Below are 18583 nucleotides of genomic sequence, written 5' to 3'. Positions count from 1 at the left end.
TTTGGTGTTACATTTAATAGGATCAGCTAAATAGATATACAGTACAAAAGTCTTGAAAGCAAGTGTATACGTTTGTATATATATTAGCTGATCCTTTTAAAAAGGTATCACCAAAAAATCCTTGTTCATACACCTTGTATGTAGACCAGCATGGCTATCAACACATTACTATCCTATATACAAAAACCTTTGTTTTAAATAAGTCTAACATAGCCTCATTATTTGTTTTTATTTATGCCAAGCTGTATGCTACATTCTTAGTCCATTCACCTCTTCAAGCTGGGTATTGGAATTCAATAAACCAGCAATCAATCTATCCTATACAAAAATTAATAGTCTCATAGAAAATAATTTGCTTCCCTTTTGAAAAGATAACTGCAAGCTGATTGCCTAATGTCCTCAAAAAATTTGCGGTTCCCTTTTTGGCGGTATATCAGATAATAAAAATGTATACCTATAATTGAATTTTTCTTATGAAGAGCTAAAATAATATTTTTTTTCCAATTTAATAAAATGAGTTTTAGTGATTACAAATGTGTTAAAAATACATTTATTACTGGGTTCTCTTAAATCCTAATTACAAATTAATCCTAAAATTGTTTCTCAGGGTTAAAATATGTATTTATTTTTTAAATAAAGTGTTGATGTGTTCAGTTTAGCTGAATTAAATATTGTTTTCTATATCATGGTATTAACTCTAACTCTTCTAAAAGAGTTTTCTCTAACAATGTGGATTCCCCACCAAAAACACACTTGAGTCATTGATACTATAATAAAAGCTCCTTGCTTGGTGTAGATCAATATTTACTAACAAATTACATCTGAGCATCAATATACTCCATGAATATTTAAAAGAAGCTATTGAATGCCTGCAGTCAACTTCAAGCTATATTTTCGCTTTGTAAGGCACCGTGGAAAAGTTTATTTCATGATAATTTAAATAACAATAAGAAAACAGCAAACGGTATAACTGCAGTGTGGCTATACCTACCAACCTACCTACATATTGCAGTGGCTATACAAGTCAGTTCTCTGGTCATGGGTCATATAATCTAGGTTGGGTAGAAGCTAAATGGCACCCCCTACAAGTTGGCTTTCTTATAGGTTTGTGTTAAGCGTATCAAACACGTGGGTTGGGTTAGCTCTGCATTTAGGAACCTGGCAGCCGGTTCAGTTTGCTTCCAGTAACTGATTGAACACACTGCATAGAGCTGAACGATTTGTTTAAAATGTCTTCAACCAAAAAGACACCAGCTGCTCAAAGATCAGAAATACTAAAGATCGCTCTGTCCAGTAAAAGAAAGGGACATTTCACATGTCTGTTGTTATTTTTACTTTTATTTATGTTTTTATTTTGTTTTATAATTCCCTGATGGTGACACAATAATGTCTTTAAAAAGGTGGACATCAAAAACTAAATTGTTTTTCAGGTAAACATTTAAATATTTAGGGACATTTGTGGTACAATAACTCTAGAGAAAATGATCCATTTTGAATAAGAACATAAGAAAATGTACAAACGAGAGGAGGCCATTCGGCCCATCTTGCTCGTTTGGTTGTTAGTAGCTTATTGATCTCAGAATCTCATCAAGCAGCTTCTTGAAGGATCCCAGGGTGTCAGCTTCAACAACATTTCTGGGGAGTTGGTCCCAGACCCTCACAATTCTCTGTGTAAAAAAGTGCCTCCTATTTTCTATTCTGAATGCCCCTTTATCTAATCTCCATTTGTGATCCCTGGTCCTTGTTTCTTTTTTCAGGTCAAAAAAGTCCCCTGGGTTGACACTGTCAATACCTTTTAGAATAATGCGACAACACTATTTTTTTTCTGCTTCAATAAATGTTTTAATTGTGAAATATCTTGAAATACCTATTTTTAGACTGTAAAATGCTCTGAAATAAGAGTTTTTTACAGTGAAGAAATACACAGCCCTAATTTTCCCTGATCTGTGGCAACTCGCTCTGGGCAGCAGTGATTGATCAGCTTAGATGGCACAAGACATTTATGCTTTTGCAGTTGGAGATAGTAGCATCGAAAGACAGGCAAGGCTCCCTGAGGTGGAGATCACAAGGCCCAAGCTTATCTAGAAGGTTCAAAGGAAATCCTTCTCCTGCTGACAACAGTGAACTAATCCTGATCCTCAACTGGGTGTCCTGAGCCTCTTCTAACCCTAGTTGAAAGAAATGTGTATTACTGCTCTGGTTCAGATGAAGGCATCTGTTAGCCCTTTAATGGACACTGATGTCTGTTTGATGATTAGTGGAGAGTAAAGCCAAGGTTAAAGGGGGAAGATGATCTGCTTTGTACAAAACATGACATCAGAAACATTGTTAAACAACCTGATGGACTCTACTGATGTGAATCAACTGAGTTATAGTATAATAAAAAAATAACCAAACTGTTTTTATATTTATGTGTTATAAAAAAATATGCAATTTTATGTTATTTTCAATTGGAATGCAGGCACCCGACTTGCTTCTCTGCAAAGGTGAATATGTAAAAGATTTTAAGACCAGTCACCTAACACCAGCACACCCACAGCTTTCTTGCAGGAGCTGAAAGTCTGTGAAGCAAGGGTGTATCAGAGCTACAGACATGCATTCAACAATACATTCTCAGTGAAGAAGCTTTATTTATCAAGAGAGCACATTACACAACTTACGGTGAATACAGAGAATTCCTTCATAAGTAAAAGAACCAAAATGAACGATTCCTAACAGAAAGTTCTTTCTAACTGACAAGCAACAGGACACATGTCTTGCAATATGAACAGTCCACTCATAAGGTAAATAAATCCCCCCACCACACACAGTAAAATGAAATGCGTATGCAGCTGTTGGGGGTAAATTAAATCCAGTAATTGTTTTGCTTTGCTGCAATTTAAAAAATTAAACCTGAAAGACGAAAATTCCACACATTGTTTAATTTTATGAGAATTCAATAAATGGAGCCGTATGTTTTAAGACAGTTAATAACAAGCAATAGCCTGTGTAAAAAAAACAACACCATTATACAGCCAAAAATCCAGGTGCCTAGTGGTGGAAGTAAATAAAACTTAAAAATATATTTTTTTTTTACTGAAAAATATAACCTTCAACTTTATGGCTCTTTGACGGAAAGCTTACAGCTACACAACTGTTCAAAGTGCTACCAAGGGTCTTTCCTTTTCATACACTTTAAAACGACATCCTCTTTCTGAATGCTCAGACAAACCAATGTTTTGTGAAGACTGCAGGCTGAAGCTTCCAGAGTGATTAGGCCTTTTGTCAGAAACAAATTGCCGCCATTGTCAATTCCCATAGATGCCTGCATCCAGTGTGATTAAGAAACTACTTTGTATTTCCCATTTCAAAGTGTTTTCTTTCACTTCACCCGTGTGCTAATCATTCAAAATTAACACCTCATTGTTTTGTTTTTCAATGAAAGACTTTTTAATGATACCTTTTCCTTCGTGACTTTATTGTCTTATAACATGTGTTTGATGCTGGCTCTAAATTATTACCCCAAAGCCTGGTTTAGGCTGCATTGACACAGTGTTTTTTGTCAATGCAGCTGCAGCTAGCATGCCGCTTTGGCACATTATATTTTTTAAAAAATGATTTGAAATCTCAGATTCTGTACTTGGCCAGGTGGGTAAACAATGGAGTCTATCTTCAACATTTGCACCATTCTGATGGTATTTGGACACCCTGATCTACATACGTTATGCTTTCATTCACCTTTTGTTATATAATTTTAGGATTATGTTTTTTTCTTGCTTCCACATCTGTTACACTGGCAACATGACCAGCTTGAGCTGGCTTTGAAGCCAAAGTGATTTACATTTCAATAATGTGTATTTATGTATACAATTTATACAAATACAAAACTCAGGAAGGAATTTCCTATTCCATAGAATATTTAATTTAAAAAAAAAATAATATTCACAGCTTATACAGCAGTGATAAACGTCATTATCATTAATAGTAATGTATGAATAATTAATTGATTAATGGTTCATAGATTAATCACACCAGTGGCCTTTGATCGATTAAAAACAATTGATTGATTAATTTTGTCTACCTGAGTGTGGTATCAAAAAACGGTGTGCAAAAAAGAAATCTTGAAAAATGGAAGTGGGTACTTAATAAAAACCTTTGCAAAAGGGCAACTGGAAGGTATACCCAATATTTCACAATATGTCAGAATTAAGAAAAAAAGACTGCAACTTGCAACATTTGCTCATCGGTGCTTTGCTTTCATGGCAGTACTACAAGTTTATCGTATCATCTTAGTCACAAATGAGCTGATTTTTCTTTTTATTCAATGTTCTTTCAAACGATATCAGCTAATGAACAGCTACATCATACTTTTTCTTCAGCTAGCAAATAAAATAGCACTCAGCAAGTTGCCTTTGTTAGTCTGAAACTTGAAAGCAGTGCAGCTCAAAAAAAATGTCAGATTACATCACTAAAAGTGATTACTTGTAATTGTTGTTCAATAAAATTTCATACCACAAGACAGGTGTGATAAATCGATGAATCGATCACATAGATTGGATGATTAATGGATCAATAGAAAATGTCAAGATTAAAAACCCTAATAATAATTTAAAAAAAAAAAACTCTTTAACTTAACTCTTGAGGTTTTTGTGAATTTGGATCAGTTCGTCTACGCATATTTTTTTGTATCACGATCGGACAAGTTGTGGTGCAGTGAAAATGCAGGTCACTGTGAGCTACATTACAGAAGAATAACATCTTGTAACAAATGTCGATGCAAGGTTGTCATTTACCAAACTCGGGCAAGATGTACCTTCAGTTGTCTAACCAAGCAGACCATAAAAGTAGGTCACTATGATTTAGTTTTGGATAAAGTACAGGATATTCAATGATTTGTTTGTGTTTGCACATACGTTTTATATTAAATTCCTTTCACCAGTGATATTATCATGCATCTGTATGTCTCATGACAGCTGGAATCTGAATTGGTGGATAATTACATTTGAAACTCTTCTCCAACTTAAATATAGACTTCTTCATATGATGGATTGTGTTTTTCCATTCCAGAGTAAAACATAAAAAACAGAAGTCAATACATGCTAGAATAAGACAAAAGTGTTGCTACCGACGTATTCCTCACAGAATTGAATGTAGTAATAGAACATGTTTTCTACAAGATGCCCATTCAAACAATGACAGCAGCAAGGATGCTAGAGGGCTCTGTAATACTGGTAATAGTAGGCCTATGTTCTTTAGTACGGTTCAGCTTAGGTGAAATATTTAGTATGTGAAAAAGATCTGTAACATTGCTACCACAAAACTTCAATTAAAAGCCTCTGGCGTTTATTTACAATATTTGCCAGCAGACCCGGTGCGTTTTGGAGACCGGTGATTATTTGAGACCGGCGTTTATATTAGATCACTAGCTTCACATGCTTCACGCGGTCATTGAGAAGCCGCTAACACACAACCTTGTAGCAACATCGTAACACAATTTAAACATTCCAGCAACATTGTTAAAAGGTTGTTTGTCAGTGGGAACTAAGTAACAGTTTTGCTTTATAACAAAATTACATTGTATTGTACACCCTCAAGTATAAAGTGAAAGTATTATTACAGTCTTTTTATATGCACTGGTTGAGGATACGGTATGCAAAACGTTGGAAAATGAACAAGCAGAAGTACAAATTTGTATTTAAAAACAGAATTAGATCCACCATTGTTAATAATAATAATAATAATAATAATAATAATAATAATAATAATAATAATAATAATAATAATAACAACAGTTAAATTCACTAAACGACAGCCCTGTAGATATCAGAACACAGGCGTGTAGGCTACGCTTACAGCACAATAATAATAATAATAATAATAATAATAATAATAATAATAATAATAATAATAATTACAAACTTCTAAAATGTTTTTAAAAATGAACAATAAAAGCAATAAGTATCATTATCAAAAATAATATATTGTTTAATCTCAAACTTGTACATTGTTAATACAACAAAACATGTTAAAATACACCAAGAGGTTTGTATTTGGCCTACTTTCAGCGTGCTTAAAATTTTCAAAACTTTTAATAATGTAATAACTGCATTTAACAAATATGCATTACAAGTAGGCCTAACTTATTTTTTGTTGTCTATTATTATTATTTATTAATCCTGAGAGTCACTTTCATCGCTGTCACTTATTAGCAGTTCATTACGCTCCTCATCTTCCTCAATGGCAATGACAGAGACCCGGCGCATATTGGAGACAGGCGATTATTTGAGACCCGGCAATTATAAGCTCCCTTCACTGGGAAATTTTAGGTAATTTCAAACATCTTTAGTAATTACAGTTCACTTACACTTGTGGTTGTGAATTTACAATGCATCACATTTACAATTACAGTGTTACAAATGTAATTAGAGACACATAATGTAAAGTGCTAGCAACTAATCTTATGATGCTATACTGCTTGAAAGGAACAGATTCAAATGAAATGTTACTACTATGATGTCAACATTTTTTCTTTGACACTTAACATGTAAATCTTCCATATGACCCATCACCATTTTAATAAGAGGGCATAATTTGCTGTAAATAATTCACTTACATCAGAGTTCTTATTGATGAGATATACCCACAAAGAAAGCATCATCAGTCACAGATGTCCATCAGATCTCACTTCAATCTCACATTTGCATGCAAATTGTATGCAGCATGTCCCTAGATATGTATCTTCAAGAAAGGCTTTGCAGAGGTTTTGAAAACTACAGCACCAAAAGACCCGGTGTGGTGTTATTTTGTGGTATGCGTTAAAACGTGGTACACCGTGTAATACGCTTAAGCTCAGAAAACAAGGAAACGCCCATCTGAATGGGGTACAATGTACTGACTTTGGCCCTTAAAGTTATTTTTAATATCATTTTTTTCACAATTCAGGAAATTTATGTGACTAACTGATAAGCAACACATAGGGTTATCTAAAATTGTAAACATATACAATATTGTGGGTGATCTACAGTTTGTCTTGTTTGTAGTGATTTGTGCAGTAGCCAGTCACAGCATTGACAGCGAACCATTTTCTGGCGTTACACAGATCAAGTTTGGTAGGCATACCACATTCTGACGATGTACCACTTTCTGGCCCTACACTGGTATGCTAAATTCAACATTGGCAATTTGGAATAAGTATATACTGTACTAGTTTCAGTGGTAGTTGTAGTAGCAGTCACATGTAAATATCTGTATAAATGACTATATTAGCTATCAAGTGACAGACTTAGATGCACTAACAAGGATGGATATGTACCTCATTGTAAATAAAGACCTTTTCAAGTTACTGTAAATGAAATATTCATGTGCAAAAGTAAACCAAAACAAATAGTGCAGAGCACCCCAAGGAGAGCCCATTGGTTAATAAAGGGCTGAATGTCGCCAGCTGTCTCTGCATGGAAATACTCTAAAAGAGCAGGGGACTGGACTGTATGTTTACACATGACAATCTTTCATATTTAATAAAGAATGTAGGGCTCTATCCAAAAACTTTAGCCCAGGATTATTTTTGGAAAATTATATATCTACAAATACAGCAAGGATCTCCTTGACCTACATATGCAGAACCTATTGCTAAGGACTGACATACAGCTTGCATGCTGTATATATATATATATATATTGGTGCAAATATTGTGTTTCCTTAATGAACAAAAGTTAATTTAGCACTGTTTCAAATTAAAGTTACTCCACATCACTTACATCCAAGATATAAAATAATATTGCTCCTAAAAGTCATAATAAAATGTAAATATAATCAGCTAAAGAATTAGATTGATATTTGCTTATAATTTATATAGCTATTTATTGGAAAGATAATAGGAGACATCACAAACTTAATTATTTTTGACATCCACTGAAAATAGAGTTCAGTCATTCTTCATCAACATACCACCATGTTTGCTTTGTATTACATGAGAAAACACACCTCCATTTTAAATGGGATTGGCATATTAAATCAAGTGATTAGCATGTCCAATGCAAATGAATGATGCTATCAAAATAAACTTATCTGTTCTATTAAGTACATTTACCTGACAGGCAAATTTAGGAGTGAAGACAGACAAGAATTTTACCTTGAATTTTGACAGTACACAAGGTACCGCGGATATAACACAATTTGTAAAAAATGTGGGTATTTTTCTGGGGTGTGTGCAATAAACCACAATACAAGCATTAGACTATAGTCATTATGAGAATGGGTATTCTGATGTAGTACAGTATAGAAGATCTGTTCCAATATATAAAGCTATAGAAATTGTAATATGAATATTTTTTGCAAAATGTGTTAAATTGGTTTGGACAATACAAAAAACAAACCTTCACACACACAAGCAACACAGGTTTTTACATAAAGGACACATACACACATACAAACTATTTATCAGATCTAAGTAAAGCCTACAGACACAGCAACACTTGAAAATTAAAAAGGGCATTTACAGGAAGATACCCAAGATTTAAAAAAAGATTTAAAGATGCATCTCAGTTTTATCTAAATATGCATTTTGAAAAACATATTGCGCAACCTTAAAATGCGGTCTTTCACACTTTTTTACAACTGAGATTTAAAGTTGTCCTCATTAATAATAACAACCAAGATGATATTTGTGGGCCACAGAAGCTGTGCAACCTTTCTAACACGTTCTCCACTTCCTTAAGAACAACATTTTCAGGAAAACCAATTTGATAATCAAAATACACACACACACACACACACACACACAAAACAAACTTTTAAACATGAGTTATAGGCCCTTAATCCATTGAGGACACCTTCAAATCAATGGATCTGGCCTAATAACTCTTGGACTCGCTATTCTAGTGTCACAGACTGGAGCCATATTACCCAAAATAGAAAAAACTTTTCATAAGGGCTGGTTTTACTTGTTTATATATGTAAGCAATAAGACCTGACAGAGAGAATTACCAGGCATGATGGACCATAATGCCTGGTAATGCCCGATGTGGAGGGTCTTTTTGCTTTTATACTTCAATGTTACGGCACAATTCATTATAATTTCTATTTATTTTAACTGTATTTATTTAGTTTTTCATTTACAAAATATAGTCTTCCACTATAACAATGTTGCCTATGAAAAAAACAGTTTTTTTTTTCTTTAATAAATTGCCATTATGTTTCCGATATAATTTTTTTCCTGTAAGTATATCAGATATCTGTATCACTCACATCACAATCACGTTTTAGTGCAGTACAGACTGAGGGGTAGATGTATTAAGATGGGCCAGTCGCAGTGAAAGCACACCGCAATTTGCATTTTCGTTGCGACAATTCTCAAAGTATACATTTTGCCGTACGTACCAAGGGAAAATATGTTAATGAAAAGAGCCACAATATACTAATTTAAATATTATACTTAGCGAGATCTCTAGCATTATACATTGCGAGAGTTGTGCAACATTGTTCAAATAAATAGCAGGAGTGGAGTTGTGGTTTGCTGCAGCAGGGGATGCCCGAAGGATAACATCTATACAAGCAATATATATATAGTTGCTGATAGCACCTGTCAAAAGCAATATATGTTATTCATTTGCAGATGAATGGATTGCAGATTTAAGCAACCACTAATCATTTAGGAACTGTTATTTCACCAGCCCAGTATATTATTTACTCATAAAAACACATCAAAGTCAAACAGTAGGGTTAGGGTTTCCAGCTCTGAGTAACCGCAGTGACTATTTGCTTGCAGGCCTGCTCTGTATTAAACCCCCTATGTTACCAGCGCTGGTACCCCTAGATCATCTCAAGCTCCACAGCCTTGATTGTATATGACACAATAATAATCATCATATATTGAGGTTGAAATCAATTTGACAGCAACCGACTCAGGACTGCTTTTTCCAATTATCCTATTACAGGCCCGCTCATGTTTGGGAAAATAAGTTTATATTTCCAATTCCACCCAGGCACAAAAATGAGAAAAGTGCAATGACTCAGAATATTAAGTTGAATGTCTTATGCGCTTCGGTCAAGGAAGCCAGGCTTCACCAAATAGGTTTGTTAGAAGGGCCGAAACTTCAATAAAATTCAATGCCATTGTAACTGCTGCATCAGGTATTTGAAAATATTACACACATGTGGAACTTATTGTACATGTACATACTAATTGAGACACCACTTAGGAGTTAAACAAACAAAACAGAAATCGACTAACAATCTCCTTGTCAAAATGATGACAATTAACTATTACCATTGTGATAATGTGCATATACAGTGAGTTGCATGTAAAAGGCAAATTTGCCCATTCCCTCAGTGTTTTAAAGTCTGTAATTGAATTCTACTTTTAGAAAAGAAAAAAAAAAACACCTATAAAACTACGCAGATACAACTGAAATCACCACAAGCCAGAAGTCTACATATTGTACAGAATACATACCTTTCAAGTCATTATAATAGACTTGTTTATTAGTCTCAGTAGCTCATGAGGGGAAACATAGTGATACAAAATGAACAGGCAGTCCTAAAGTGTCCATTATTGTAATCAGGGTGTGAACCGAAGTTCAGAAAATGCAGATACTCTTTGAAATTCCCCTTGAAAAAGTGGAAGATAATAATGGCTCTTGTGTACACATGCCTAGGACGTTTCGTACCTTTCGGAGGTTGCATATAAAATGAGATATCAAGTAATAACTCTTAGTCTTCTTAGGAAGGCGACAGTTGGTGAATTCCTAACTAAATAAACCAGGGAGTAGAGATAGGCGTACAAAGACAACTTGGCCAAAATCAGTATTCAGCTAGAGCCACTGTAAGAAAACAGGGACATTTTTACAGTAAGTTGCCTGGTAAAAGCTATGCATAGAGATACTGTGTATGATGTTAATCAGTATCAGATTTATTATACCATGGGTTTTTCTGGTAGCACTTTACATTACCTGACATGAATAGTATTACATTGTAATAACTGGGTGACCAATCATTAGTGCTCTTACTTGGTAACTACTGTGCAATCACATGTTTTACCTGACATATTTACATGGTAACACCATGGAACACCATTCATATGTAATTACATAATTATTATAGCTGTAGTTACCATGTCACTGGTAGCTACCCAGTTATTACCATGTTATTAAATAGTCATATAAACCCTGTAATCTGAAGTGCAATTTTAGATTACAGGGCTGTAATAGAGTGGGCGGGTGGAGATCTCTTTTCTTTAGTGACTGCTGTGAGGGGCTTTGCAGTAGTCTGTGGTAGCACTGTTTTGCAGGCTTTGAAATAAGAGGCTATATCATTAGAGTGTGTTGGAAGCTTCAGTTACCCTGTGAAAAATCTCAGCCATAATCAAGAAAAAAAACTAATCATCTGTCCTGTCTGTATGATAAAGCAACATCAATAAACCCTGTGTAACTGCATAAAAGGATGATATGGATTTTCTCCAGCAAAAAGCCCATGCCGACTGAAATCCCATTTTTTGAGAATAATATTAAAGAAAATAAAATGTATCTGAGAAAAAGCAAATTATTCACTGAAGTCCACATTGTCCCTAGTCTGACAGAAACTAATAAACTGTACCTCTCACATATAATAATATGATTTGGGACTTTAGTTATGCCCTGTAGCACAAACTAAAGCTAATCTAGACTGTTGTTAAATTTGCAAAATGTATTTCTAGTCCTGAAAGAAGATATTCATCAACATCAAAAAGTCACATGGGAAAAGGCAAACCCCCTACCCACCCACAACAACTGCAACAGTTTGCAGCTTCTATCAGTAGAATTCAACATAAAGCTCCTATCATATTCTCTATACAACACATGCATCTGCGGATGAAGAAAACCTATATAAATGCAGACTTTTGGGCATCCCTGTGATACATTCCTCATATACTCTACACACCCTGCATGTGACATGCAGCTCAAAGAGGAATACGTTAGTATAAAGTACCAAGCTCAACTCTAAGGTGTGGTGAATTGGGGCTCCGGTCACTAGTGGATCGATGACCACCGAAACGATTATCTGAGTCTCATTATTGTCGAGTTCACCCTCCTGATTGTAGACAATACTGAAAATACAATATTTTCAATGTATGGAATTATATATATATTGTAACGTTTTCGGGTTCTGGCCTTATGGACTCAGACTGAGGCAGTGATTGTAGTGAACGGGTGAGGTCAGCTCGTATTTATTTAGAATACAGGATAGAGGGGTGAAAGAGCACAGGGTAGGCAGAAGTATGGGGGGGAGGGGTTGAAAACACACACTGCTCTCCTGATGCAGCTCCTCTGGCTCATCACTCTGATTCCGGTACGGCTTCCCTTCTCCTTCTCAAAGTTGCTCCTATGGCTCGCCCTCTTCTATGGGCCCCCAAATGTAGTCTCCCATCATGTTCTCGTTATACTGTCCTTGGTAGCGGCGTTCAAAGTCCAGTATATCCTGGTGGAAGCGCTCGCCTTGCTCCTCCAAGTACGCTCCCATGTTCTCCTTGAATTTATCAAGATGAGCATCAGGGATATGGACTTTGATGGAAATCCTACAGCCCATTGTGCCGTAGTTCTTCACCAGTGTCTCAACCAGCTCCACATAGTTTTCGGCCTTGTGATTGCCCAGGAAGCCCCGAACCACTGCATCAAAGCTGTTCCAAGCCGCTTTCTCCTTACTAGTGAGCTTCTTGGGGAATTCATTGCACTCCAGGATCTTCTTTATCTGTGGTCCGACGAAGACACCGGCTTTGACCTTTGCCTCAGACAGCTTAGGGAAGAAGTCTTGAAGGTACTTGAAGGCTGCCGACTCCTTATCTAGAGCTCTAGCAAATTGTTTCATAAGGCCCAATTTAATGTGCAGTGGTGGCATCAGCACCTTCCGGGGGTCCACCAGTGGCTCCCACTTGACGTTGTTCCTCCCCACAGAGAACTCGGTCCGCTGAGGCCAGTCCCGCCTGTGGTAGTGCGCCTTGGTGTCCCTGCTGTCCCAAAGGCAAAGATAGCAGGGAAACTTGGTAAAACCGCCTTGGAGACCCATCAGGAATGCCACCATTTTGAAGTCTCCTATGACCTTGATGCCATCTCAGAAAAATGCAGATATGTATCCACTTAGGCAGCTGGAACTAAACTGAACTGGTGGGCTTAAGGCCCCTGTATTTATACTACTATTTATATTACTGGAAAGTTCTAGAAAGTTCTAGAAGTTACTCCAAGTTTACTCAGCACTGAATCTATCTGGAATGTTCTGGAAAATAGGTACATTTCAAAATATCACTGTCCTGGTCACAAAAGCAAAGTTTGTGGGGAATAATAGCCATTTTCTATACTTTTGAGGCATAAGCAATTAGGAAATAACACTTACTACCCAGGAACCAAAAAAACAAAAAAAATTGTTACACGGTGTAATCATACCAGAGCAGTCCTTGCTGAGAGTCATAATGACAAGAAACTTTATGACAAGAAACGCAGGGTGGTGGACCATACTGCATCACACAGAAGCTCTCAGAAATAACCTACAGTTTGATGAAGCTTCCTGACTGTAGATGCTGGAGTCTACCATATAGTAAATCTCCTTCCCTATTGGACTTGGGATTCTGCAACTGAAAATTCTGCTCACTCAAGTCACCTTCTTGAGACACCCCCCAACCCCTCATGAGCTGGAAGAACAGCCTTCACAAATCGAGAGCACTACATCCTCTCATGCCTTTACTGAACAGCTTGATTAAACAAAGATGCATTCCATGTGACACATTAGAGACACTTTCCTCATGCTTCTCTACTCAAAGACTTCCTGGATCCTGAGTCTAAGTTAGAAATAAATGATGGCGTGTCTGGTACACCTTATGGACTTTGTCCCAGACGACAACCAAGGATTACCCAAGACTGGTCCAAAACTGTTTGGACCCACCCTCATCACACAATAGACTGAATTATTGATAGCCCATACTGTAACCTTAATATTGCTGATATTCTTTACTTTGACAAAGAAAGTGTAAATAATAACTTTCTGTAGTTATGCATTACCTTTCTTTTTATATATATATATTTTCAGTGGCTATATGTACAATATATATATATATATATATATATATATATATATATATATATATATATATATATATATATATGTTGCACTTACCTTAGTTACTGTAATCTAAAAAGTAGTGATATAAGTAAGTTTATGTTTGACACGTTGCTCTAGTTCTCTGATTTGCTTTTCTATTAGGAGTGTTTGTTAAGCATTCACGAGGATCATAATTACCTGAGTTACATTTGTTCTGAAGAGGTCCGAGGACTAACCTTTTCACCCCAGGGGAGACCTGTAACGGTTCCTGTACCTTTAAGCAGGGTAAGAAACTAACGATATTGTGGTACTAGTCCGAAGGAATAGTACCTTTTGAAACTTGCTAGCCCTGATGTAAACCAAGTGCCTAAGTTGGAATCAACAACAACAGGTGGGGTCCCTAAAAATAGGCTTACATTTTATTTTCCTAAAAAATAAACACTGTTGTAAATTTAGATTTTAAAAAAATAATAACTTAACAAAGGCACCTTAGTAAACGCTCCTACAGATCACCTGTTTGCACCTCGTTACTGAGCGATTACTGTACTGTGCTGAGAAACTGACACTGACAACACCAGACCGGGCGACAGGAAAAAAAAATCTCCTGTCACCTTGCTGACCACAAAGATCCATCTGAAATTGACACCAATGACACAAATAAAATGTTTATTTTATTGTTCATTAGATGTGTTGCTATTTACAAAAATGGCTGGTTTGTGGAGTTTGGGGTTATAGCCTATGAGTGATTAGATAACTATAAATTACTATCTACAATAATTAATGTACTCACATACACATGCAGTCTTCACTAAAGTCCCAATTTAAAGACAGTATGTTTCACTGTAGCCCTCGGGATGAAATTGTTACATTTTTTTTTAATTAGCAGTGGGAGAAAAACGCTTCAGCAAGTACAGTAGAATCTGCCAGAACTGACGGACGATGAATCTACTAGGTTGGATACTAATGAGAGCATAACAAATACAAAATAAAACCCTAGGGAAACGCAGATATTTTCAAGAAAGCTGTACAAATGGATTTGAATATGTGAAGGATCGCCTTCCGGTTTGTCAGAGCTGCCAGTGAAGGTTTATCTTTTTAAATGCGCAATAACAGTTCTGATTGTGAAGCATCCACACTATAGCACTAACGAAATCACTGCCTATGCACCTATTATTAGTGATCAAAAAGCCTGGTTTTCAAACTAACTGATTATCACCACTACTGTATTGGTATAAGAAAAGTGTGCTTTAAAAAAGTAATTTTAGCTTCCGATCACTTAAAATATGCTGACGATAATGTAAACAACACCAAGCTACAGCAAATCCCAAACTTTAAAGTTGTTACTGTTGTTTATAGGTAAGAACCCTTATGATTATATTGTGTTATGTTTTAAACAACATAGTACGATAATGTTCATTATGGTAATTGTTTATTTATTAGTTTTAAAATGTTTAGTAAAAAGTGGCCTATTTTTTTTATCTCGTTAATACAACCAGCCCCTTTGCTAATCACATCTTCAGTCTTTTTTTTCTTTTGTGGTGGTGGGGGGGTCGTAATCTGATATAAATCTCCACATTTCTGTAAAATGACTTTACACTTACTTCAAAGATGCAACATGTTTCAGTAAATTCAAACGTCCAATAAACTTTGCATCCTGTGCAGAGGAAGAACACAAGAACACAAGTGAGGTTGGCACTGCAGGGTAGATGAAGGGAGGTTTCAGTTCCGACTGTTGACTATTTTGTAAGCATTATGAATGCTTATTCACCACTGCTACACCCCGTTAGAAAATTGACTTTCCTGCATATTTTAACGCTAGACTGTGAACGTGAGAGTATATGTGTGTACATTTGTTTTAAGTACTCGCCCAGAGGACTACTGAGACACAGACATCAACTAGTCCTCATTGGATTTCATTCTCATTGGCCGAGCAGGCGAGCTGGCGTTTCTAACCCTGCTTTAAGTATAGGTGGTGCTGGCTCAGTCCATATATTGTGGGTGTGTGTGAGAGAGAGTACACATGTGAAGCTTGCTATTACTGAACTCCCTGTTTATCGACGGTACAAGAAATAGGGATTCTTTTTCTTCTTATTTTCTAGCATTCCGATTGTGTTCAGATTAATCTGTTGTGAACAGTTTAAAATGTCTTCCATTAATAAAGTGGATATATTTGTTTTACACCGAGATTTCATGTGGCTCATTTCTGAGAAGGTTCCAAACACCACTGAAGGTCTGGGGTCCAGCCTGCAGACCCTCACAGCATCTTACAACATAAAATCCTACACTAAATAATAAAGATAACAAAATCACTATTCAATGCAACAACCCTCTCAGTTCTTAAAAGGATTAAAAACTCATACACGGTTAGGGAGAATGAACTCCACATAGAGACATCAAAGGGCCAGTAGCAGTTGAGCCAACTTCTGCATACTACTGTATATTTTTTTTATTATCCATGCCACACTCTTAAGAGAAGCAGTGCCAATAGAAAACAGCTGCAAGTTTTCTGATAGACACCTGTAAACTAGTCGTTCAGTATCAACTTTTATTTTTATTACGTCCTTCTATTTTATACAGAAATGATTTTCCCAGAAAGTGTCTCAGGAGGTTGTTAAAGTACAGGCCAGTTAATATCAATATCTGTTAAGAAACATTCTTTATGAGTTAAAGCTCTGTAGTAAATACAGGCCCAAAATGTCACTGTTGATTTTTGTTGCAGAATATGAAAACAATGAAGGGCAGGGCAGCAGTGTGGAGTAGTGGTTAGGGCTCTGGACTCTTGACTGGAGGGTCGTGGGTTCAATCCCGGGTGGGGGACACTACTGCTGTACCCTTGAGCAGGGTACTTTACCTAGATTGCTCCAGTAAAAACCCAACTGTATAAATGGGTAATTGTATGTAAAAATAATGTGTAAAAAATAATGTAATTGTATGTAAAAATAATGTGATATCTTGCAACAATTGTAAGTCACCCTGAATAAGGGTGTCTGCTAAGAAAATAATAATAATACGAAAATAATTATATTCCTTACAATAGCAGGTGTGACCCTCCTTTATTACAATATCTATGCATGAATCACCAAAAAAATGGACACTCTGCTTGGACTGCTACTTAGCACTTGTATTTATTGTTGTTTATACATTTTGGAAGCGGTCCTGTGGGATTGTAAAGGGAAGTCACGTCTGTAGAGTACTTACTTCTTATTAATGCTTGCCCAGGACTTGTTCATGCTCTCTGTCATCAGATCGACTCTCCTGGTGTCGTCAGCAGAGTAGTCCCGCAGCAGCTTGCGTGCAAGGTCGTTTGCCACATCTATGTTAATCTGCCACTGCCGGAGCTCCTTCACAAATTGCTGCAAAAGCAGATTTTTTGACACAAGTCATTCATTCATTCAGTCAGTCACAATAAACCATAGAAGGAACAACTGGGGAATAAAAACATGCACACACAAACACACACATATATTCATTGAGTGGTATACAGTGAAATCTCATAATCTATGACAAGTCAGACATTCTTTTAAATTATTTTACATATTCTGACTACAACTGTCACTTTAGCCCTTTGCTCACTGAAATCTATGCATTTTATATATATATATATATATATATATATATATAGATACACACACGCACACACACACACACACACACACACACACACTGCTGTGCAAAAGTCTTAGACATGTTGTATTTTTCTACTCGCATTATGAGCATCAGCAATTTCCACTAGTGTTTTCTACTATTGTAACAACCTTGACTTGCATAAAGAAGGAAAAACATTGAGTGAAATAGCTCGCATCACTTGATTTTCAAGGTGTGGTATCTGAAGCATAATCAACAAGTACAGAGAAACATCATCTGTAATTGACAAACCCAGGACTGGAAGACCCAAAAAGCTGTCTAACAAGGATGAGCAATACTTGAAGATAATATCCTTAAGGAATAGAAAGAAGACAAGCGTTGAATTGGCAACAGAACTGGCAGAAGGCACAGGTGTCGTTGTCCATCCATCAACAGTCCAAAGCACCTTTGACCATTGTTCCATAGCCCAATTTCTGTGTTCTTGTGCATATTTTAGCCTTTTAGTCTTGTTCCCCTTTCTTAACGGAGGTATTCTTACTGCAACACATCCTTTAAGTCCTGATTTCAAGAGTGACCTTCGTACTGTTGATTTGATGGTCAACGACACCTGTGCCTTTTGCCAGTTCTGTTGTCAATTCAACGCTTGTCTTCTTTCTATTCTTTAAGGATATTATCTTCAAGTATTGCTCATCCTTGTTAGACAGCTTTTTGGGTCTTCCAGGTCAAGGTTGTTATAATAGTAGAAAACACTATTGGAGGATTTGAGTAAATTGCTGATGCTCATAATGCATCAGAGTACAAAAATGCATCATGTCTAAGACTTTTGCACAGCAATGTATATATATATCCCTGCAATTCAGACTGAATCTGAGAACTTTAACTAACAGCATCGTCAAAAGTAAACAGGATGTGACAGCCCCAAGTGTTGCTCCAGTCGCACACATTCCTCCATTTA

The 18583-nt window shown here is 36.2% G+C and overlaps 1 protein-coding gene across 13 annotated transcripts in view; it reads right to left on the bottom strand.

Annotated features, from left to right (window-relative positions):
- Window positions 1–18583, bottom strand: part of LOC117405667 (dystrophin-like) — a 689570-nt gene that overhangs the window by 145139 nt on the left and 525848 nt on the right. For all 13 annotated transcript variants that reach the window (XM_034008883.3, XM_059030144.1, XM_059030147.1 and 10 more), the window contains one exon: window positions 17242–17396. In XM_034008883.3, the coding sequence (XP_033864774.3) occupies window positions 17242–17396 (155 nt within the window). The remainder of the gene's footprint in view (window positions 1–17241; window positions 17397–18583) is intronic.

The sequence above is a fragment of the Acipenser ruthenus genome, chromosome 9, assembly GCF_902713425.1.
Source record: "Acipenser ruthenus chromosome 9, fAciRut3.2 maternal haplotype, whole genome shotgun sequence".
Lineage (NCBI taxonomy): Eukaryota > Metazoa > Chordata > Actinopteri > Acipenseriformes > Acipenseridae > Acipenser > Acipenser ruthenus.
The sequence above is the reverse complement of the archived record's forward strand: the minus strand, read 5'-3'. Positions and strand labels throughout refer to the sequence as shown.